We start from the raw sequence: 25,005 nt of genomic DNA, 5'->3' as shown, positions 1-25,005 counted from the left end.
TCCAGGATGCTCTATCAGAAAAAAATTCAGATGAGCCCTTGACAAACAGCAAACTGCCTGTCCTCACAGAGTAAAAGGGCCACATGATCGCTTCTTTGTCTTTCCTGAAGGCTTGTTCCCAACAGGAATCACAGTTAATACTAGCACCGGGCATCTCTTGTAACTAAGAAGGTTGTCTTATTGACATCGAGCTACTGTCCCTATTGTGTGACACTGTGTGTATATTTCAGTTAAGGTACATCTTTTTAAGGAAACGATCTGAAGAGAAAGAACCAGCGTTATAACTATCTGCACTCTGTAGCATTGTACTTACATTATCTCGGTTGGCCATGGCGTTCATGCCAATATTGTCAAACTTAGACCCAGCATTTTCATCCAGTAGGTAGCCTAACTTTAGAGACAAATTTTAGTACTTGATTACAAAGAAACAGGTAAAATGCTTGATCACTTTTTGCTAACTACTGATCAAACTCACCTCTTCTGCAGATGCCAGTATACAGGCATCCTTGAGTTTTCTCTTCTTTCCTTGTTTGGATCCTTCAAACAAAAAGTATCATTCATATGAGACACAATTTCAAGTTCAGAAAGACACTAAAACAAAGCAGGGTTTTATTACTTATTTAATAAGACCATCTAAAATAGCTGTGTTAGAAACCTTATTCTCTACCTCTCCTAAAAAATAAAGGGAAATAAAAAGTTCCAACCAAGAACTAAACACAAATCTCTGCATCAGGTATTTGTAGTAGAGGCACAAACTGCCAGTACTACTCCATCCCTCCTTCAAAAGTTCCTCCTTTCATTTCCAGTCCTTCAACAGCAGTTCATCACTCTGTCCTCCAAACAGTGTGGCCCAGTTCAACCTCCCTTCCATTTCTACAAACCTAGATCTGAACCTAGATCTGAAAGTGTAGATAATCTACTGTACTAAAACCCTCTGATTCCCAAATTTTTCAGACTGTTTGCATTAAACCTTTTCAGATTAAAATCACAGCACTGTTTCCTTACCTTCAAGTGATCACACAACACTCATGTCTTGCCCTTTTTACTGACAAGCTTGTCACTGTTTACATCTGACAGGAAAAAACAAAAAAGGTACATCAATCCCTCATTGTCACACCGCCTACATTTATTTAAAGCGCAGCAGACACTCAAATTTCTTCTTAGGCATATTTGTCATCACGGTCCAAGTCTGGTCTTTAAAAAAGTCTTAAAACACAGCACACAACCCAATCTGGGATTTCTTCAGCTGAGACAATTGAAAAATTGGTCAGTGGTGTGCCATTCTTTGTGCTTTCCCCCCTCCCCCCAACCCAAAAAGGAATGAAATATACAAGATACAGAAAAAAATATATGAAGGCTAAAAGCAGGTGTAATGTAAAACTTGAATACCTGCTTGCTAAATGTGGTGAAATAATGATTCCATGAAAGATAAATGCATCAATAGCTGTATGAACAGTTTACCTCCTCTACCTTCAGTAATCTTCCCATGACCTGATTTGTTGAAGTACTGTATTAATCTGTGCTTTTCCAGCCACATACTGTGTAAACTATGCTTCAGTATTTTATCTCCTATGCACCTTTGCACCTTTTCAGAAAGTCTTCTGCACAACACACACAAACTGCTGGTATCACCAGCAACTCCAGTAAATGAAGAAATACAATTTCTTTTTTTCTTAAGAAAGGAAACATGATTTTTCATGTACTAGATGGTTCCCTGTTTTTTTGTCTTTCTCTTTGCTATTTTTTTACTCGCACCAGTCTGGATCACAAAGTATCTTCAGGTTTCACTGGAAATTTAAACTTTAATTCTTCTTTCACCTCAAGAAAAATAGCTTCTGTGCTGATTTGAAATCTGTATTGCAGATACTTAAGTAAAAGAGGCCATTTAATAATTTACAGTGGGAATCCATAATCTTAGAGGTTTTTTCCAACCTGACTTCCTGAGGACTGAGCTCTTCAGTTTTCATAGTTCATTTACTGCGTTGGCCCAGTTACAACCGATCCTTACAACAGTGACACCATTATGCCTCATTCCACTTACTTATGTACTGGATAACTCTCAAGTAAGAAATCCAAGACAGTGACAAACAAGTAAGGTTTCACCTTGTTTACTGGGTCACTGCACTGTATAAATAAAATACTACAGGTCTCATGTGTCAAGCCAGCAGACCTTAAGCACCACACGATTATGATGCTCCATTATAGGACACGCAGCAAAGCAGCATTACCCAACGTTCAGCTGCTATTGCTTTTTTGGCAATGTGATATTTTAAGTCTTTGAAAACTTCTATCCAATTTTGCAGAGTAAAACTCTCTATAGGTATTAAAACAAGAGATATAAGAACTAATTTTGAAGTCCTACCTAGCGAAATCCAGGTCATCCTGGCCAGCATCAATGGCATTTTCAGCAGCTTCGAATGTATCTAGACGGGAGACATGTTTATTACTAGAAAATAAAGTCACACAAAGAAATATTAAGTCATTGCAAAATATATTATTGTTAAGTTTCATTTTCCTAAACAGTTTATATGATCTGCATCAGTAACAAAGGCCTCTGATCCCAAAGGGTTCATAATCCTATAGAAAAATGCTCCATAGAACAGTTACCTAAAGCTAACTTTGGGAAAAAAAATATTAATTCCTTGAAAAATAATGAACATTTTCTTTTATTCAGGATGTAATTTCTGGCCAGGAGGAGATGATGTGAGAAGCATACAGACACATAATTGCCCGGTGGTTCAAACTTAGCAGGCGAGGTGTCACAAGTCTCAACCACCTGCTCCAACTCAGAGAGAACAAAGACTCAACAAAGATACCCCAAGCAAACGTCCTGCCAGCTAGTTTGTATGTGAAGTTTCAGATTTCAGTATTCACTAGAAGTTTTGACAGAAAAGCAGGCAGACTGGAGGCTGAAAGCTCCTATCCTAAGATTCATTTAGAAACAAAATGCTACATGAATTAGCAAGAAAATCAAAATCTGAAAAATTACAGCTGTTCTGTTTCAAAGAATAAACACTAACATTAGAGGGTCCTTAATTTAAGTCTCTGAATTTATGAAGCAAATTCTTGGAGACAGTCAGCTGATTAAGAGATGCTACCAATAAAACAACATGCACAGTCAGTAACGGAATCTTGTAACTAAGACCATATGAATTGCGTCTCTAAGGAAGAATCCTGCTCTAGGAGATTCGAATACTCCTAAAACACTGTACAAAAAAACAGCTGTGGAGGAGCTAACTGGATTTTTTTTTTCAAATACATATATTGCTGTGTAAGTAAAGCATGAAATCATAAAACAACAGACACTTTATGGCACACTAACAAACTGAGATTCTGGAACAAGTCATAGGCTAATTCTAAAGCAAAGTACATGCTACAGGAGGAGTTTAGACTACCACAGAAGCTTGCCAAGGATCTAACTGAGCAAATAACCTCATGAAAGACTTCAATGAGACTGTAAAGAAGACTGAAAAAGGCCAAGCAGTAAAGAAAGGAGCAAATGTTACATGCTGTTGGGAAAAGTTCCTTAACTTTCAGACTACATCGGGAAAAGAATAAAAAGTCACCAACTGCCACTCATGGGCCAATGTTCAAAATCAGGCACTTGCCAACATCTTGAACAAGCCAAATGCTACTGGAGTAGTGAGAGCAAGACCTCTTTTACAAGATGGCCATACAGTTGGCTTATGTGATGGGGAGTATGCACTGCTGGCTGTAGTACCATAGAATGAGAATTGGAAAGGTTTTTTTTTTTATTTCTATATTCCTGTATCTGGTTCTTTTATTCAATATACACTATAAAGAATAAATTAGTAATTTGCAATAGCAGGAAATAATTACTTCACAGAAAAACATCACCTTACCCAATGCTCTTTCAAATTCATCATCTACATCTTCCAGACTTTCTTCATCATCCTGACGCTTTTGTTTCTCTCTCCTCTTATCGAACTTTGAATAAAATCTGAAATAACATATTGCTCTCAAACACAAAACTACAGGTGGTGATCTTTATGACAAGTTTTTTTTAAAAAAAAACAACCCCTAGCTTGTGTCACATGTATGTTACCAGTGGAAAATAAAGCATTAGTTTCAAACACTTCTCAAATCAAAAGTTTATATTTTCTTTGTTTTTCAAAGAGTAAACCGTTACTGTAAGATTTAAAACAAACTTCACAGCTGAAGGTGCCAGAAGTTATTTTGAACATAGTGAATTTATAAGAAAGCACAAGAAAGTAATGAAAAACTGCCTTATACTGACAAGGAAGAAAGGATCCATCTAATCTAATCGGGGGAAAAAGAAATATATAAAGGAGATTCACCAATTCTGTTAAGTTTTCCCCTGTAGCACTCTTCTTTTGTGTACTTAGTTTTACCTTCTGTCAGCCATTTTATACCACTTTCCCTCCTTCACTTCATATTAAAAGGATCACTAAATACTGAAGACAATTCCAGGCATGTGCAAGAGTAGGTTTTTAAGCTGCTTTTCTTTAATCTCAAAATTAATACCACTATTTCATTTATCTATATTATATTCATTAATACTTTAATAATGATTAATTAAAATTAGTAAGTTCCATTAACTTGATACTTCGAAACATTTTAAAAAATCCTACAGCTATGAATATGTTACATACAACAAACCCCCACAAACCACAAAGTGAATTAGGCAAAATAAAGTTAACTCAAGCACTCATTTCCTAAGGAGACGCTCACAGGTAGCCAGTACTTTGATCTAGTAAGAACAAATATTTGCCAAATGTCACTTCAATTTTAGTGTTACAGGTGCATTTTTATATCACAAACTGAAAAGAAAGCCACTCAGAAAGAACTATGAATAACAAAAAACAAATAAACATTAAACTAGCTCCACTGACAACTTCTGTGTGACTCCACTCTAATAAGTTTTGATGCTAGTAACATAAACAAGGTATTATTTGGGGTTTTTAAAATACATCTGTAATGCATAGGACCTACAAGACATTTATCATTACCCATTGTTTCAGGCTTCTTTATTACAATGTCAACTTACTTAATTGTGGACTACAAGCACTGATTAACCATGTTCATAAGGGACGTTCTTTTCTAAGCACTTTTGGTGAACATTGAAATGATGTTCTAATGAAAGTACTATCACCACAAGTCATTCAAATTAACCAAATTTTGTTAACACTTGAAATACTTGTGAATATGTGTGAAATGTAATGGGCCCTGATGGTACTGCATTAAAACACAACACTTAATGTTCACAAGTATTTCATTACCTGTGAAAAAACACTTCATCCACTGGGATTTTGCTTTCATCTTTGGCACAAAATTCCTTACTGTTGACTGCAAAAACAAGAAAAGAACTGGTTTTACCTCAAGTTGAAATTATTTTTATTCTTTTAAAAGATTAAACAGCATACACAGGCAGACACTCAGTGTGTCATCCAGTAAATAATGTGGAGCTCATCTCAAAACCTCTTCAACCCAACAGTTCTCTGATACTAATCATACTGATACTTAAATATGAGTGGATCTTACAGGAAAATACAGGAGGTACAGCCCTATCCAGGTTCTAATCATCAAGGGAGCTTTTGCAATCACCTGCAGCAGAAATGCATTAAAAAACCAAAAAGTTAAGATAACATGATTATTCAAGAGTTATTTTAGCTAATGCTAATAAAAAAAATTGGAAAGAGGTAAAGCTTCATGCTTCTGGGTGTAGGCCAATCTCTACACTTAGTAATAGCCTAAGACTCACAGTTATTTAATATCTGCTTACGGTGACCTTCCATGCGCTGTTCTTTGGGCACTGCTATCATCAAAGATGGAAAAAAGATCAGATATAGTTTCAACCTCATCCAAAACACAATTTTTATCATTTCCTAAATTGCTAAGCCCTTGCAGCCTGATCTTTTCTTAACCTCTAAAATGGGAAATGATAAAATTTAGAGGGGGATTGTGCTTCAGTATTGAATCCTCTGTGAAGGTAAGATTCACAGACTGCACAAGATCTGCACTTCTGAGGAACTGAGACAAAATATGACATTGCAACAGCAGATTGATTTGAGTATTGATCAAGTTCTCCCCAGAAGAAGCTTTTTACTCTCATACATTCTCCGTCTCTCCTCCAACTCTGAAGTAAACCAAAGAAGAGCTACTAATTATCTAGTGGGCATAGATTACAATATTTTATAAGTGACAAGGGTGTAAGTTTCTGAAACCAGGTCAGCATACTCACAGAAGGACTCTTCAAATGAATGGCAGAAGGTACCAGAGGATTTACAATCTCTGTTTTCTAAGCCTCAGCAGAGCAATGACGTACAACACATGCAGATTTTTTATCCATATGAATATATCATATTTTTCTAACAGACATTTCATTTGTAGAACAATCAGATTCCTCAAATCCAAATACTCAGTCTCTAACTCAGAATAAACTAAGGAATGCATTCGATGTAACAATTCTTACTTTAAGCATTAATAGTTATAAACCATGCATCAGTAAAGGTACACCAGCTAATCTGTGTAACTAAAACCTCTGTGCAACACAACAGACCCAAAGTTGGAGCAAAACACATCCCTGGGCAGGTTACAGAGATTGCACCATAGAAGATGGTTACCTTTTCCGTACTTCAGCAATGGGTTTTACTGATAAGTTTACTCTGGTTTTGTAACTGTTGTTTCTTACCACCAAATCCTGCTCTTAGTCTTTGGAAACAGCGTGACTAGATACAAGACAGTCTCTTTCTGGAAGTAGGAAGACTCTTTGCAAAATACCAGTGCCAAAGATACCTTACACTAATCCTAACAGTAGCTGCAAATGTAGCATTGTATGAAGTAATCTACATAATTTAAATCATTATATAAATCAATTTTATGAGATTTAAAGTCATTTTTCAATCATAATAAACAGAATACAAGTGGTTACATGATAAGTTGGAAACAAAAACATTAACTACACAGTAACACTATACAGCTTAGAATCACAGAATTGGTTGGTTGTAAAAGACCTTTAAGATCATAGGGTCCAACCACTAACCTATGTTTTAAATATTTTTAATATAACTTTAGATGCTTCTAAGAATTTTTAAAAGACATTATTCATAAAACTAAGATACGAGACACACGAATGGCATGTTTGTGAGCAGAAAATTTCATCAGTATTTTATAAATTGTTCTGGTTTAGCAAGGAGCAGCTTTTGGCTTAGTAACAGGGGGAGCGGGTTGCAGTGAAGACCCGGTAAAGAGTTTGTGGACTCTCCCCTGGCTCCTGGGTTCAGACGCACCTCCGGCCCGGCTGGGCCAATCTGGCGCCTCTGCCATCACTATTTAGGGGACGGGAATGTGAAGTGCTGGCAGGAGGTGTATGAGTGATACAAGATGGAGGCGAGCACACGGACCCTTCAGCCAGAGAAGGAGGAAGGAAGGAGAAGCAATAGACCAGAGACTCCTCTGCAAGCCGTGGCGAGAATGCAAGCTGTACCCCTGCAACATATGGTGATCCATGGCAGGACCGAGAGTTACCAGCAGCTCCATGTGAGTGAGCCCGGATGGGCGAGGGACTGTGTGGGGAGACGGCCATGGCCCAGGCTGTGTTGGAGAGCCTGCACGCTGCAGAGCAGCCCCACATGAGAGGCAGAGAGGAGCTGCAGCCTTTGGAATAAGTGCGCGTCGGAGCAGCCCATGCAGGGCTGCCAATGCGTGTGAGTTACCCCATGGACTTGCAGGGAGGACTGGTGTGGAGTTCACCCATCCTGAGGAGGAACAAACGGCAGAAGCTATCGGGAACAGACTAACTGAAACCCCCACTGCCTGCCCCCCGAACCGTTCAGGGGGGGACAAGGTAAAACCACCGGGATCAGGGCTCTGAGCCCGGGAAGAGGGGAGGTGTGGCAAGAAGGTGTTCTTAAAAAGGCTGGTTGGACTCTTCATTGATGTATTACTCTGTGTTGTTTCATTTTGGTTATGTTTTGGGTTTTTGGGGGTATGTTTTAGTTGATGTTGCATTAAATTAGTTTTCTGTCTTCTCACCCAAACCGAGTGGCCTGGTCTGTTTTGTCCTGAACCTGAAGTGGCAATTAAGCTCTCCCTGCCCTTGAGCAATTCTCAGTCTCTTCGGTACTCGAGGCTAATCGTGGTCTTTGTTCCCTGATGGGCCTAAACCATGACATAAATTCATGTCCCCGTGAGGTTAGTACCGTAACAGATTTCTCTTCTAACTAGAAATATAAATAGATGGAATAAATTCTAGGGCTTTTATTATGTTTTTTCCCCCTAAGGGATCGCCATTACCAGCTACAACCAAATTTGTAAAACTGTTCTAAACTTTTTAGGCAAGACTGCAAATTTACTCTTTACCTAGGGGCTGTATTTTCTTTTAGGGGAAAGCAGGAAAAACATAGTTAAGAGAACGTATGGGAAGCATATGTGGGTCACAGCAAAAAGAGCACAGAAAACAAGGTGTGCAGTTTTCAGTATCGCTGTCCTTCACTGTTATACGTTTAATGGGATGGCTAAACAGAAGGTATTATCATCATTATGTATTGCCTAATAAAAAGGAATTGCTACAACAGAAAGTAATTGACAATTTGGAGGAAAATATAGAGACAGGAAAGGTGTTAAAAAAAATTTGGTGTGTAGCACAGTGCTACAGTAGAAGACAAAGTGTTTTTCTACTCAGGAGGCTAACAGTTGAGCTAACTGACTTTCTCTGTGTGAGTTGTTCTTAAAATGATTCAATGGATCCAAGGTCTCAGCTGTGGAGATTCCATGTACCCTTACAAGAAAATCAGACCTGACCCTGAATGGCAGGCACCACCACTTCACTCCTGATGGACAGGACTTCCTTTTACTGCTAACAGAAAGAGCATCAACAGTGCAAATGGCACATGTCAGCAACAAACAGCCAAGAACATTTTAGCCATCATAACCTTCACTGAAAAGGGGCTGGCTTACCTGCAAGATTATTCATATCTTTCATACACTGCTTCTTCTTCGGCTGCATTACCACACTGCTGGTGTTTTCTGTAACAGAGCACAATCAGAAACAAATTACTTTGTTACTATTGATACCATACTAAGGATTGGCTGACAAGCCAGAAGGTTTTGCTGCCATCCATAAGCACCTCAAGAAGCTGGAGAAATGAACTGCCAGGAGCCTCATGCAGTTCAACAAGGGCAAGTGGAAAAACCTACACCTGGGGAGGGACAACCCACTGTACCAATATATGGTGGGGACTGCCCAACTGGAGAGCAGCTTGGCAGGAAAGGCCCTGGGCAGCTGGTGGACACCAAGAAGAAGGTGAGCAGCAATGTGCTCTTGGGGCAAAGAAGAGTGATAGTAATCATGGGCTGCATGAGGAGGAGCTTTGCCAGCAAGTGGTGGGAGGTGATCCTTCCTCTGCCCAGCACTGGTGAGGCCACACTGGAGTTCTGGGTCCAGGTCTGGGCTCCCCAGTACAAGGCAGATGTGGACATATAAGAGACAGTCCAGTGAAAGGCCACTGAGATGATGAGGGACTGGTGCATCTCTTTTGTGAGAAAAAGCTGAGAGCTGGGATTCTTCAATCTGGAGAAGAGAGAGCTCAGGGGGGATCTCATCAATGTATATAAATACCTGAAAGGAGGGTGTGAAGAAGACAAATGGTGCACATGACAGGATCAGAGGCAATGGGCATGAACCAAAACACAGGAGGTTCCCCACGAACGTCAGGAAATAGTCTTTAACTGTGAGGGTGACTGTGTGCTGGCACAGGCTGCCCAGAAAGGTGGTGGAGTCTCTATTATTGTGCACGTTCAAATGCCATCTGGGCAGCCTGCTCGAGGTGACTCTGCTTGAGCAGGTGACCTCCACAGGTCCCTTCCAACCTCAACCACTTGACAGTCTTTACATTCCCCTATCAGTTTTCTTATTCCCGCTAGGTTAGCAGTTTCTGCACTGTGGACATGAGAGGCACCAGTATGTGACTGTCATGTGGCTCTGAGTTGCAGATACCTCTTTTGCAGCCCTGAAGACCCACTCCTCTGTTGCACCACATGCACCTCAAATACTTCCCAAGCACAAAAGGTTACTTGGTAATCTGAGAGAAAGGATGTGGTCACCATCAGTAATCAAGATCATCTGTTAATACATAAAGTTCATACATTTGCCTTTATGGAGTTTGGGATTTCTGTACACAAAGCGATCCAAGAATCTCATTAAAGTGAAATCCTGCAAAGGGTCACCAGAGTACTGAATGGGATTTCCCTGAGAGAAGATAAAAAAATAAAAATCTTGAAGGCCTTTATTTTAGAAAGATGGCAACTAAACACAGAGGACTCAAATAGCCCAAGGATGATAGTAAACTACACTTTAAAAAGACAAAGACTTGGAGATACTTCATCACATAAGCCTGTGTAGAGGGAGTTTTTCATTATGCAGCGTTCTTCATTATGTGAGACGACAGTGACCAGACACCAATATGATGTGCATCAGCTCCAACTTTATTGTCACATAATCATTACTTATATACTTTTTCCAAATGCTGTATATGTGCTACAATTCATGGCAGTTAGTTAATACTAAGGATCACGCGCTATGCATAAGGCCTATGCACAGACACCAACCTCATTGCGTTAAAACACCATCCTTATTGTACTTAAAACATCAACCTTATTGTGCTTAAAATATCACCCCATCTGTTTGGCCTTCAGTTAGTTTTCTCTAACACTAGACTATGGTTATGCTTACCTTACATTTACTTAACTTTATACTATTGTTAGTTACATATGTTGCAATTTGTTAGGTGCATGCGATCACACAATGATTGAATGCTCTATTCAATCTTCTAACAATGCCTAGTTTAATGCTCTATCCTGTCTTCTTGCTTTGACCTTGTTTCTGTTACAATCTGCAGTTTTGGTTTCCCCCTTGCTCAAGCTTGCTGTCACATAGGCATTCATTTCTTCTCTTTTTCTGCTGCCGAAGGTGATTCAAAGACGAACTGCTGACTTTCTCTGTCTTTGTCAAACTCCGTAACATTCATTATAGCCCAGGCCCCAACAAGCCTGACCAGTTAATACACTCCTGTATAGTCTATTTTTGGAGTTTCAGTATTTTCTTAATTAAAAGACACTTCCTTCAGTTTGTTTCAGCAATGAACTGCCTTGCAGTGTACTGTGCTAACCACAGTTAACACCAGCACTATTTGAATACCATACATTCAAATGAAAAGGAAATATTTTAAATATATATTTGTGTAGCTTTACATAATTTTGACATGATAGCCAACAGTATTAAAAAAGAACTTGTTTCAACAGCTGGGGTCCCCACATTAAAAACCCTTCATTAAACAAAAAGACCAAAACTCTAAAAAAGCTCCAAGAACCATATAATACCCACATTCCTACCACATTACTTACTTCTGTGAGCAGTTTCTTTTACATAAAACATTTTAATTCCATGAAAAGCTTTGCATTTGAGTGTATGCTACAGTGCTGTAGAGCTGCTAGTGACCTGCAGAGTGCAGAGAGGCTTTATGATGTATTTTTTCAAATGGCAAAAGACAGTAAACATAAATGTTACATACTAGGAAAAGCACTTACTTCTAGAATTGTTTTTGCAAATAGGGCAAAATGGATGAAAATGTTCAGAAAGCTGAAAAATATGAAGCATTTATTTATTTCTACTCTAAAATCCACTCAATTATTACTCATGTTGACATACCAGACTCCTGACAGTATCATGTCATAAGACCACCCTGTAACTCACTAAATGACACATAGCCCCCATATAGTGCAAGGCTGACGTGCTCTGCCCTTGAATAACTGAACAAACAGTTCTAATCTTCTGTGTTCACTAAATATATTCTCACAGTTTGATTTAATTAACACTAAAAAGCTTTAGTGATACACAGCTAAGATCCAAAAGTCAAAAAAGATTATTCCTCTCCAAACTTCCACTAAGAAATTCCTATTCCCTACTCTGGAATATCAGCATCGTATGTAACATACACAAACTTAAAGCTGAACAACATGTCATTTAACCTTTCTCCTATACTACCCAGGCAACTACTCCCAGTTAACTTCCTTCTCTCAATACAAGGGATATGCTAAAAAACATAGCAGCACAAGAATGCCCTACCCTCTTCAGTTCCCAAAGGCTTGTTCTCTCAGCAGCAAAGTATAAAGGACTTCAGTGCATCAGATCATAGGAAGCTCTGCTCTTCCTGCCTGAAGGGCACAGGAGATCAAAACAAATTTCCCCAGGCAACTTTATGAAGTATTATTTTCATTTCACCATGACAGTAATGCTGCCCATCATTCTTAGCTTGACAGGCCACAAATTCATTCAGCAGGAAGTTAGGGGTTATATTTAGTTTCCCTTCCAGTGTATGACCAGGTGCATAGGGGAGTTACTTTCAAGGAAGCTCCTGAAAACCCCCGTTCTCTTCCAAAAGGCCCTTGGGAAAGAGTGAAACTAGAAGCAGATTCAAAGCTAGAGAAATTGTTTTACCAAGCTTTACAAGTGAAAGAGTAGTCACACATCCCAGCCTTGGCTAGATTGCACTACAGGTGTTTGAACAGGGAAGCAAAAAAACCAAGCCTGTTTATTGCTGAGGCACAAATGCAACAAACTGCTTGAAGTGAAATATGCCAGCAGATTCATACAGCCTCTTCATCATTGCTGAGCTAAATTATTTTGACTCACTGCTTTGAAACAAACTTCAATTCTATATACTAAAATAATGTTTGAATCAATTTCACAACAAGTCTTGATGAACACGGGCGAGGTGCCTGAGGACTGCAGAAAGGCCAATATCATGCCAGTCTTCAAAAAGGGCAAGAAGGATGACCCAGGAAACTACAGGCCGGTCAGCCTCACCTCCATCCCTGGAAAAGTGATGGAACAACTCATCCTGAATGTTATCACTGAACATATGAAGGATAAGACGGTTATCAGGGGGAGTCAACATGGCTTCACCAAGGGGAAATCCTATCTGACTAACCTGATATCCTTCTATGAGTGCATAACCAGCTTGACTAGATGAGAGGAGAGCAGCAGATGTTATCTACCTTGACTTCAGCAAGGCTTTTGACACTGTCTCCCATAACATCTTCATCAGAAAGCTCAAGCTGTGTGGCTTGGATGAGTGGACAGTGAGGTGGATCAAGAGCTGGCTGAATGACAGAGCCCAGAGGGTGGTGATCAATGGCACAGAATTGAGTTGGAGGCCTGTGGCCAGTGGAGTTCCACAGGGATCAGTTCTAGGGTCAGTCTTGTTCAACATTTTCAATGACCTGGATGATGGGACAGAGTGTACCCTCAGTAAGTTGGCTGATGACACCAAACTGGGAGGACTGGCTGATTCCCCAGAATGCTGTGCTGCCATTCAGCAGGATCTCGACCGGCTTGACAGTTGGGCAGAGAGGAATCTCATGAGGTTCAACAAGGACAAGTGCAGAGTCCTGCATCTGGGAAGGAACAACCCCATGCACCAGTACAGGCTGGGGGTCGAACTGCTGAAGAGCAGCTCTGCAGAGAGAGACCTGGGAGTCCTGATTGATAATAAGCTAAATATGAGCCAGCACTTTGCCCTCGTGGCCAAGAAGTCCAATGGCATCCTGGGATGCATGAAGAAGAGTGTGGTCAGCAGGTTGAGGGAGGTCCTTCTCCCCCTCTACTCTGACCTGGTGAGGCCTTATCTGGAGTCCTTTGTCCAGTTCTGGGCTCCTGAGCTCAAGAGAGAGAGGGAAGTGCTGGAGAGAGTCCAGTGCAGGGCCACCAAGACATCAGGGGACTGGAACATCTTTCATATGAGGAAAGGCCCTGGGAACTGGGGCTGTTTAGTCTGGAGGAGATTGAGGGGAGGTCTTATTAACATTTATAAATATCTAAAGGGTGGGTGTCAGGAGGTTGGGACATCCCTTTTTTCTATAGTAGCTAGCAATAGGACAAAGGGTAATCGGATGAAGCTGGAACACAAAAAGTTCCACTTAAACATAAGAAAAAACTATTTCACTGTGAGGGTGACAGAGCAGTGGAGCAGGCTGCCCAGAGGGGTTGTGAAGGCTCCTTCCTTGGATGGAGGTCTTCAAGACCCACCTGGACATGTTCCTATGCTACCTGATCTAGGTGAACCTGCTTCTTGCAGGGGGATTGGACTAGATGATCTCTAAAGGTCCAACCCCTACCATTCTATGATTATATGAACACATCACTGTTATGAAACTTTAGGAGTTAAAAGAATTGTATTTTTGTGTTAATTTACCTCCCATATTCAGATGATGCATTCATGAGGCTGTTGAATCAGAATCATTTGTTTTAGCAGAACTTTCTGTTGCAGCCCTCTCTTCACCTTTGTCTTCTTTGTCTGCATCCATAATTTTTTCCTCATCCTCTTCTGCCTCTTCTTGATCCTTAGAGCACTCTTCATCATCCAACTCCTAAACAGAAAATGTTAGCCAACAGCTTTTTCTTTCCAGTTTTATTCTGAATTATTAGAAAAATGCACATACAGTTCTTAAGAAGCTGCTTACAAAAATATAAGTAAATTATGGCCAATGTTTTAAGCAATATAGATTTTTGGCCTTGATACAGGACTTAAAACTGAACTTCACAGCTTATATCACACAAGAAAAAAAATACCCAGTCTTGCTTGGCTGTTCTTCAGAGAATGCAGTCACAAAAAAACCCAAATAGGTCATGTTTTAACAAAGCTTTTGGTTGAAAAAGGTTCACCTGCTCACTCATACAGCACTTCATAAATAATCCCCTTTCTACAAATGAAGTCTATAAGACCCATTACAATGCTTAAAACACCTTCATCTATGCAGATTTTTAATGTACTTATAATTGTTCAGGTGTTTTCTCTCATAACACATTAGCAAATACTCGAGTTACTAATAACCAGACTGGGGAAAGGTGCTTAGGAAAAAAAATGACAAGATAAAGAAATTCTGGACCCTTAACTCTGGTTTTACTTTCAGAAGCTCAGAGAGAAGGTAGAGGGTTCCACAAATGAAGGGTGGCATTTGTCCACAAGTGACCTCTTCACAAAAGCCTTCACGTGCCATAACACTACATCTGCCTTCAGAGATTTATAGACAAGGTTAAGAAACATGGATGGCTTTGAGCAGGTTGTTAAAGTAGGATCTAGAAGCTTCCTGTAGAACACACAGTAGAAAACATTGCTGATTGTTGTTAAAAGCCATTATTCTCCTATGTGCGTTATAACAATCATCTATGTTTTTCACAGTGCCACCTAGAAGACTCGCAGCAGGCTCTGCCCTGATACTCAAAACAATTAGCATCAACCCTGAACTGTCAACAGCTATGTCGAACCTGTAGATATATATGACACATCAAAATTGAAAAAAATACACTGTACCAGTAAACAGAAAAAGAAAAATAAAAGAAACTGAGTCTAACTAAAAACAGTTTCAAAGTGTAAGACAGTCAAAGCAATAAAGTAATGTGATTATTCAGATGTTTAAGAAAAATAGAAAAAAACAAGGTTAGCAATATTTCCCATGGAAGCGGAAAGCATCCTTCACAATCAGAGCAGACATACACGTTTGCAAGTTCATTTTCTACTCCATTTTTTTTCCAGACTGCCAAGCACAAGAAGGTCCCATGTTCTGAGGGAACTTAAGCTCCCTTTTAAAAAATTCAGCAACTTCCCTTTGGCCATCTAAACAGAAGCCTGTAAGGATCTTACAAAGGGTTTAAGCAATCAGCTGGGACAAAAAGAAACCCAAATAGATACTTTTATAACATAATGATTTCCAGCTGTACAAATTAAATCATTTAAACAGTTTGTAACACAGTATTTCCTCATCCCCAATATAGAAAAAAAAAAGAAAGGACATTTTTAGGCTATTATGTGACTAAGCCACAGTACCTGTAAAAGTGATTTCAAAACAAGTTTCAAAAAACCTATTAGTTTCAAATAGTATCTGGAATTAAAACACGGCACTTTCAGAAAACAGTCCAAAAGATGAAATGCACATTCAAAACCCAATTGGATGGGTTCCTGTGTGACCTACTCTAGGTGGCCCTTCTCTGGCAGGGGAGTTGTACTAGATGATCTTTTGAGGTCCTTTCCAACCCTTAAGATTCTGTGACCTATCACTCCCATTTGTTTTACCTCCACGTTACATCGAAGAAATGACAAGCCTTTTCTTCTGCCTCACACAAAACATCAGACAGTTTTAGCCACTAAGATGCACAACTCAAGCTCTTAAAGGCAAAGTGTTTCCACAACTTTAAATGAATGGTGATTGCCTCAAAAAATGATACAATGGATCAACAATGCAAACCTGCCACTTACTTGTAGAGTGCTGCATAGTACCTATCCAACATGGTCTCCTGAGAGTCCATCGCTTGGAACAGTAACATCAGGGCCTGGATACTGGTGCCAAAGTTCACAAAATGCAGAACTTTAAACAGTGAGTTCATTTCCTCTTTCATTTTCTCATCACCAGTCTGTTTACCCCGCAGAGAAGAGCACTGAGCATTTTGGACTCAACGTCTTTTCTCTTAATGCAGTTCTGAAAAAAGAAGTACAATGTTATCAGCTTGCTGGCCAAGGCACTTTCTTCATGACTGAGGACTATCTGATTTAGAAAGCAAATGGCATAATACTGAGTTTTCACATTAATGTTTGGCCGGTACAAAAGCATCTCCACCTCACTGCACACTACACCCTTCATATTGGGATGCCTGTCAAGCAACATCTCTAAAAGATAAGAGGCTTTGGTGGCAATCTTGTTCTGAGGGTCTCCCAGTTTACTTACCAGCTGAACAAGCAAAACTTTTTCCAGCTCAGGCTTGTCACAAAGAAGCTTGTGGGCAACTGCCAGCACTCGGGATTTTGCTGCCATCAGAGGATCGTTGACTCAGTGTTTCTAACACCTGCACAAACTCTGCTACCTGCAGTTTCAGCAGATGCTCAAAGTACCACAGTACCAACTGTTGCGAAGTTTTGCAGCTCTTAGCCTAGGATCCAACTCTCAGCTGGGTGGGAAGAAATCTAGTCCTACTCAATGTGAGTGATAGCAGAAATCTTCACTTTATTAAAAGCAGGCTCTAACTTATATACAATGCAGGCTTCAAGCTAGCTCAGCAACAGCAGCTGATAGTTTACATTTTCATGTTCATTCTACTTGCGGTTTCTGTGATAAGCAAGCTCCCTCATTTTTTCACATCTTGTTTTTCCTCGAAGTTGTTTACCACCTTTAGCCAAGAACAGTCCAACCTTGAGGGAATAGAAAGCGGCCTGCTGTCTACGTGACAGCAACTACTTTAATCATGGCTCTGATTCCGGTCTTGATTGTGCACCAAATCCATATAATTAGAGCCCAGGCTGCCTTGCCCCAACGGGCCTAGCATTATACCCCGGGATGTCCATGCTCCCTCATTTTTTCTCCACACCAACCATCTGTCTCTTGAATCCCTGTTGCCACTCAACATCTTCTCTATGCACTTGCGGCAGGCCGGCGGGAGCACAGGTCCTGCAAGGGAATTGGAGGGCGCGACTGGACCCCGCCAGCGGGGACAAGGGGGAAGGACGGGGCGGGCAGTGCCTCAGAAAACCTCACCGTATTTTTCCCGCCTCCAGTGGAGTTCAGCCGGTGACTCGTCCTCACGTAGGCGGCGAGACGCAGCGAGGCCACCCAGCGTCCAGGACCCGGAGAAGAGAACAGGAAGAAGAGGAGGAGCGTGCCCGGACGCGGGCGCCGGTGCTGGTGCCATGGCGCTATTTCTGGCGCGCCACGCGCTCCTCGCCGCCGCTCGGAGCTCTGCCGGTAGCCGCCGGCTCCTCCGTCACCGTGGTAACCGCCGCTCTCCTTCCCATCTCCATGGCAACCGCCCCACCAGCCGCCCCCCTGAGCGCCGCCTCTCTCTCCTCTCCCCACAGCTCCGGCGGCGGCGCGTCCGTCCTCGGGCGCGGCAGAGGCCGAGGGGCCCGGCCGGGACACTGCCATGCTGCGGCACCTGTTGTTCAAGCTGCGCGCCACCGGGCCCGTGACAGTGGCCGAGTACATGCGGGAGGCGCTCACCAACCCCGGCCAGGTGCGGGCGCGGGCGGGGGCCGGCCCGCGGGCTCCCGGCCGCCGCGGCCTTCGGGCTGACGGTGCTGCGCCTGCAGCCCGTAGAGCCGCAGCCGGGGGGGAAGCGGCCCCCACTGCGCTGTTCACCGCGCTCCGGCGCCTCTCCCCTCTCCTCTCTCCCCTCGCAGGGTTACTACACGCGCTGCGGCGGCATCGGAGAAAGCGGCGATTTCGTCACCTCACCTGAAATAAGTCAGGTATTTGGAGAGGTAATGCACGGTTCCTTGTGTCTTAAACATCTTTCTTCAGTTCTTCATCTCCACGAGGCTGGCAGTGATTTCCCAGCCTGCGTTTGGGTATGTTACCGATATCAGACTATTAAAGAGCAATGATGACTTTGAAGTTCTCAGAATCACAGAATGGTTGGGGAGGGAAGGGACCTCTAAAGATCATCCAGTCCATGTAGATCAGAAACGTGTCCAGGTGGGTGTTGAAAACCTCCAGAGAAGAAGAATCTTCACTCTCTCTAAGCAGCCTGTGCCAGGACTCCCTCATCTGAACAATGAAATAAGTTTTCCCTTATGTTTAAGAGGAACTTTTTGCGTTCCAGCTTCATCCCATTACCCCTTGTCCTATAGCTAGATAAAACAGAAAAAAGGGATGCCCCAACCTCCTGACACCTGCCATTTAGGTATTTGTAAATATTAATGAGATCCTCCAGCAGTCTTCTCTAGACTAAACAACCCCAGTTCCCGCAGCCTTTCCTCATAAGGAAGATGCTCCCAGTCCCCTGATCATCTTGCTGGCCCTGCTTTGGACTCTCTCCAGAAGTTCCTTGTCCCTCTGGAGCTGGGGAGCCCAGAACTGGACACAGGACTCCAGATGAGGCCTCACCAGGGCAGAGTAGAGGAGGAGCAGAACCTGCCTTAACCTGCTGGCCATACTCTTCTTAATACATCCCAGGATGCCATTGGCCTTGGCTAAAGCTTGGAGAAGAAGGGGAGTTTGGAGAAGAGGAAAAGACACTGAGGGGTAGCCTCATTAATGTTTACAAATATGTAAAGGGCAGGTGTCAGGAGGATGGAGCCAGGCTGTCCAGTGATGTCCAATGATAGAATAAGGAGCAATGGGTACAAGCAATGGAACATAAGAAGTTCCAAAGAAACACAAGGAAGAATTTCTTCATTGTGAGGGTGATGGAGCACTGGAACAGGCTGCCCAGATGGGTTATGGAGTCTCCTTTTCTGAAGACATTCAAAACCCACCTGGACAAGTTCCTGTGTGACCTACTCTAGGTGGCCCTACTCTGGCAGGGGGGTTGGACTAGGTGAACTTTTGAGGTCCCTTTCAGCCCTTCAGATTCTGTGATAAAATTTTTTCTTGTTTTAAAATAAGGAGAGAGAGAATATTGCACAGTGTCTTAGTTGGTACCAGACCAATCGCAGATGCTGCTCTCTGCAAGCTCTGACATTATAACTCTTTAACTTTTTAAAATTTTTTTATTTATGTTGTTTCTCCCTGTCAGTTGATAGGAATATGGTATGTCAGCGAGTGGATGGCCTCGGGCAGACCTCCAGCGTTCCAGCTGGTGGAACTGGGCCCGGGGAGAGGCACTCTCACTGATGACATCTTACGGGTAGGTGAAAGCCGATATTAATATTCTTTGTTTCTGGCTTGATTCCATGGCACCTCTGACATCTGAAGGACATGTTTTACTATCAGGGTTTAACCTTCCATAGCAACCAAATCATTTCAGTCAGGATATTTTTAGCTTGGAATCTAATCAGAATATATGTATGTTTCAGAGACCAGGCCCCTCAGGTGAAAGCAGAACACAGGCCAGAGTATGTGCACGGTCCAGACACATGTGGAGTCTCACAAACACTACTTGATGGAAGGGGAATGCAGGAATATCCCATTACACATTACGTCTGTATAGGAAAGCATTATCCAAACCGAAAACCATTTAGGAGGGTGCTGCTCTGTGTAAACAGGAGGAAGGCCTCAGTGCAAGCACTAGGAGGAAGCAGGGAGGAGGACAATAATACAGGAGTGAAGTTGTGCCAGTTCCTTTGGGGACTTCAGGGGCTTATTTCTTCCAAGTTAACCCTTCATGTGCAGTCATGGTTGCATGGCTGTCACTTAAAATAGGAGTGATTCCAAAACAGGTTGCTGACAAAATTTGTACTACAGAGTAATTTCTGTTCTATTTACATATATAATTTTTTTAAAAAAACTCTGAAAAGCACAGTGAAATAGAATGCTTCTGTTTATGGAGTCTGGGAAAACTGAACCATTTTTCTCCTAATGCAAAACCCTCTGCAGATCTTAGAGGAGCTACTTACTCTCAGGCCGTTACTAACCTACATTAGCATTTCATGGTGTTGTCCTTACAGCTATGTAACATGCTGTATTTTGCCAACTCCATTAGAAGCATAGCAGCAGCTTTTACTAAAATCTATGAAGAAACTCCTACTTTGTTCTGGAGGAGCAAAAGGCAGTTGATTTCACTGAGAATGTTTTGTCAAATGAAAGCCATCTAAATCTTTTATCTTAAACATAGGTGATGAGATTCGAGGTTAATTCTTAACTCTTTAATGTACTCAGCACATGACTGTGCCTAATAGTATTCATCTGCCTTTATAGGTCTTCAAGCAGCTTGCCTCTTTACTTAGTAAATGTGATATCTCTGTCCATCTGGTAGAAGTGAGTCCCAAACTCAGCAAGATCCAAGCGCTGACGCTGACGGGACGGAAGGCGCAGTTGAACTCCAAGGACAAGTCTGCTTACATGCAAGGCCTTAGCAACACTGGAATTCCCATCTTCTGGTACAGAGACATTCAAGATGTGCCAGCAGGTAAGGAGCTTGAATGTCTTGTGACAGGGATGACGTCCTCCCTCCATTTGCAGCTTTTGATGTCGAAGGACACCTCTGCTAGCCTTCATAAGGGAGAAGAAAGTAGTTAATACTCACATTTGTTCTTGTTTCTTTTATGAGCCTGAGGCAGGATCTTGACTTGTTTTCATAACTTCTGTCTATTCTGAATGCCTTCACTTTGGGATAGCAACCCATTTTTGTATAACCTGACTTTTTCTTTTCATGGGAAATTGTTAACGGCTTTGCCTGAATCTCCTTTCATGAGACACCAATCTAAAAATCATGGACTGAAAACTAGAGCTAGCTATAGAAATGCCGTCTTGGAGGAGTCCAAGCTGGAATTAATGCTAATTATTTCACAACCACATGAACTAGTTTAATTCATTTGAACTCATAAAAACAATTTAATTTTCATCTGGAAGCTGCTATGGAAGCTTTAATAATATAATGCATTATTTTTTACCTTCCTGCAGGTTACAGCTTTTACCTGGCCCATGAGTTTTTTGATGCCCTGCCAATACATAAGTTTCAGGTATAGCAAAATTCCTGTAATTGTGACCACCCACTTAAATACCTCTTCTCTTTGAGGAAGTATAGAATTGGGATGTCAAACTAGACACATACACTGTCTCTGGTAATAAACTATTTCTAACTGAATTGGGACAAATGAAGGTTAATCATCTGATAACTGTAAAATCGGTAATTATTTTTAAATAGTAAAACTTGTAGAAAGCTAATGATTTCTTTCTGTTGAGATAAATCTCAAGTTTTTTTTATTTCTTATGCTACATCAATGAAGTTTTTTAATTTTCACATTATTTTATGTGCCACTACTGAGAGAGATGGAAGGAGTTTTACATGAATGGTAAGGGGAATAGCAAAATAGAGGCTAGTTAGGATTCAAAAGAAACTTCCAACTCCCAATTTGACAATTAGTTTACGAAAATCACTGGCACAGTAATGTATTTTATTTTGATAAATTAAAGATTGCACTGTCAAAAAAAAGGCAACATTTTTCTTAACAGCACAATTAACTCGTTTTAAGTATCATTAAACCTGCATTTGTTGAATCTGCATCTGTTGAGTCTCTACACCACAAGCTTCTTGCCAGGCAGTTAGCAATGAAATAGGAACAAATAGTTGTTAACAGCATATAACATTCTTAAAACATTTATGCAAAGTGCTTGACACATTAGTTCAATCAAATAATCAAAAGACTGTTGTACCCATTAAGAGCGTAAAATGATGAGCACTTTGGGTTCACTCCCCAGAGAACAGAGAAAGGCTGGCGGGAAGTGTTGGTTGATATAGATCCGGAAGTTCCTGACCAGCTGCGGTTTGTCCTCTCACCATCCAGTACCCCTGCAACAGAAAACTTTATTCAGGTAAGGTTGTGCCTGCCAGAGTTTGTGCTGCATCTTTACTGGCTCTTTCAAGGACATTTACTGCTTCTGGCTTTGACAGCAAGAGGCAGGCTCTCTGTCTATTGATGAGTAAATACAGCTTACCGTTTCTGTTCCATAAACTGTCCACAAGCATGTCAGTTTGTGCACTGTGAAAATACAGCACAAAAATAAACCCATACGTCAAACTTGGCAAAATCAGAGCCTAAACCGTCAAAACACTTCAGAGAGCAGCAAACTCAGGTGGGGAAGTGATGGCAGCTCTGCATTGCACTGTCACCTAAGGCAGTCTCTCAGCCTGCTGTGTAGCTGCTCACTGTGGCTGAGTTCTACTTCTGTGCTGCACTGAGCTTTACTGGGAAGTGTCTATGGTTATTATTTATTCCTGAATTCCACTGGATTCTTACAAAAATGAAGTAGCTGAGATTAAAACCAAACTACAGTTTCATGCAGAAAGGCCTTTTGGGAAGGGTGGGCACAGCTGAAGAGAGAGCCGTTTTTACTCTTGTACCACAGCAATGCAGTTTCACCTGATGCAGCCATGCTCACGTGTTAGAAAAGTGTTCAGTTCTGTTGACTCTAGGTTATGGGAGAGGTGGCTGAAACCCAGCTATCCAAAACACTCATTGAAAATGTGGGTTAGCAAAAATGAGATTAAGCTTGAGGCAGGCTGGCATGCACCCCTGGGCCTCGGCACCCCAGTGAAGTGATGACAATCCCTAGACATCAGGTGTGAAGAACTCTGGGTCTGTATTTGTTTGCTAAGAGTACACTGATTTTCACACTAGCCAGGAGAAAGGAGGGATCACATGGAGGTGTGTCCTGAGGCCGGCATCATCATTCAGAGGCTTGCCTCTCGCATAGAGGAGGACGGAGGGGCCGCGCTCATTGCTGACTATGGGCACGATGGCACCAAAACTGACACTTTCCGGGTAAGTCATATACCCTGAAGTAATAAGCCCAAGTACTTCTTTATTTTTTATTTATCACTTGGATCATTAGGCTCTTGTAAGAGAAAGGTCTTGAGTGGCTGCCATGACAGACCTAAGTAACTGAGTTCTTACTGAATCAGTACCCACAAGGGTTTCTGTCAGACAGAAAAGATGAATGTAGCAAGGGCTGAGATTACCTCAGCTTTCCAAAGTCTAACTTGCTGTTCTCACTGCTCACACAACAGCCTTTGCTAGCCCCAGCAAGGGTCACTCAAAGAGTACAGCTAAGTATCATCTCTTCTCCTTTCCTTTTTCAGGGCTTCCGGAATCACAAACCTCATCATGTACTGAGAGCTCCAGGTACAGCGGATCTGACTGCAGATGTTGATTTCAGCTATCTTCAAAAGATGACAGAGGGAAGAACAGCCACGTTGGGCCCCATAAAACAGCGGGAGTTTCTAAAAAACATGGGCATTGACCTTCGATTACAGGTACAAAAGTACTCACAGGTACATTAACTCTCCCAGTCCAGAAACAATACTTGTAAGCAGCAAGAGACCTTTTATAAAAATCAGATTTTAAAAGAAAGTTGTTCAAAACAACCTGTAGGTATGAGATGGAAAGAGTTGCTTCTCCTATACATAAGTTACTCTGGATCCTTCAACACACATTGATTGTATTAGATTTGGGAGCATTTAATGCAAACCTTTGCTAGCTACATCAGCACATGAGCTCCACCAGAGATCTCCCCAGTTCTGCTAAACATTCTGGCTTTGTTACACTAATGCACATGAAAAGGGTGCAATGAGAGTGCAGCTATGGGGGAAGTCATAGGGAAGCAGGAGGACTATAACTTTTTTTTTTTTTTTTTTAGGTGCTCTTGCAGAATTCATATGACAAAGCAACTCATGAGCAGTTACTTCATAGCTATGATATGCTGATGAATCCCAAGAAGATGGGGGACTGTTTCAACTTCTTTGCCCTGCTGCCGCACTGCAGACTTGAACTTCCTGCCAAGAAACCTCAGCCCAACTCACAAGCTCCCTTACCTCCTGTTGCTGGATTCAGTGAGCTCTCACTGAAGTAATTTAAAATACTATTGCAAAATGTCTCAAAAAGCTTTCAGTAGAAACCTGTTTAATAAAAGAAAAAAAATCAAAGGAACAGAGTCCTGCATTTTATGGTTTCACATGCTAAGTGTTTTGCAGTCGTGATGAATATATAGCTACATAGTAAGGTGAGAACCAGAGGTTTTATCTTGGAACTGAAAGCACAGGAAGTGTCACTGCTTCCCAAGGCAGTTTTTTCACATCACTCTACACTTCTGGGCCCAGCCCTGTGGTGGTATGGAGTGCTATCTCAGCATACAAAACCTGTTGACTGACCTACTCAAAGCAGCATGAGTAGAAATCAAAGGCTGCACCTCCAGAAACCAGCCTAGGCAGAGGAGAGAATGAACAACGTTTCAAGGGCTCTTACCAGAGAGATGAGTGACCTGACATGTTTACCAGTGGAATCACGTTAGAACCTGTCAGTAACAAACAGATGTGCTAAAGAGTCTTTAAATGTACACAGACTTGGTACTCGCTTAAAACACACAATGCCTTGACATTTTAAAGATATTTTTATAAAGAGAATGATGACAGGAACCACAAAATAAGCTATTTAGGTCCAAAGCACTCGTATCATTCCCACAGCAGAGCATGTCTAATGACAGATCCACCAACCAGGAAGTCTAAAGAACCATTTGAACAGAGAGATAATTCACGTAAAT

General features: G+C 41.5%; 2 protein-coding genes across 5 annotated transcripts; one reads left to right on the top strand and one right to left on the bottom strand.

Moving 5' to 3' along the window:
* Positions 1–143: 143 nt before the first annotated feature.
* Positions 144–17,748, bottom strand: LOC133624994 (CCAAT/enhancer-binding protein zeta-like). Of its 4 annotated transcripts, none has more exons than XM_061991126.1 (10): positions 17,566–17,748; positions 16,296–16,515; positions 14,235–14,409; positions 8,941–9,009; positions 5,262–5,328; positions 3,864–3,961; positions 2,363–2,423; positions 1,006–1,070; positions 476–537; positions 144–391 (listed from the first exon to the last, which is right to left on the bottom strand). In XM_061991126.1, the coding sequence occupies exons 3-8, from the start codon at positions 14,254–14,256 to the stop codon at positions 1,058–1,060; spliced, it is 330 nt and encodes a 109-aa protein (XP_061847110.1). In that variant the 5' UTR covers positions 14,257–14,409; positions 16,296–16,515; positions 17,566–17,748; the 3' UTR covers positions 144–391; positions 476–537; positions 1,006–1,057. The 4 variants fall into 4 exon arrangements, with proteins under 4 accessions (XP_061847110.1, XP_061847112.1, XP_061847111.1 ...); XM_061991128.1 differs by having other exon boundaries at positions 144–387; XM_061991127.1 differs by lacking the exon at positions 17,566–17,748 and adding an exon at positions 16,762–17,513.
* NDUFAF7 (NADH:ubiquinone oxidoreductase complex assembly factor 7) lies at positions 17,608–24,372 on the top strand. The gene is made up of 10 exons (XM_061991121.1): positions 17,608–17,799; positions 17,886–18,040; positions 18,207–18,287; positions 19,544–19,654; positions 20,665–20,875; positions 21,370–21,428; positions 22,168–22,281; positions 23,088–23,231; positions 23,549–23,722; positions 24,106–24,372. The coding sequence occupies exons 1-10, from the start codon at positions 17,718–17,720 to the stop codon at positions 24,316–24,318; spliced, it is 1,344 nt and encodes a 447-aa protein (XP_061847105.1). The 5' UTR covers positions 17,608–17,717; the 3' UTR covers positions 24,319–24,372.
* The last annotated feature ends 633 nt before the right edge of the window (positions 24,373–25,005 follow it).

Source organism: Colius striatus, chromosome 2, assembly GCF_028858725.1.
Source record: "Colius striatus isolate bColStr4 chromosome 2, bColStr4.1.hap1, whole genome shotgun sequence".
Taxonomy (NCBI): domain Eukaryota; kingdom Metazoa; phylum Chordata; class Aves; order Coliiformes; family Coliidae; genus Colius; species Colius striatus.
Note: the sequence above shows the minus strand (reverse complement) of the source record. Positions and strands in the feature narration are given on the sequence as shown.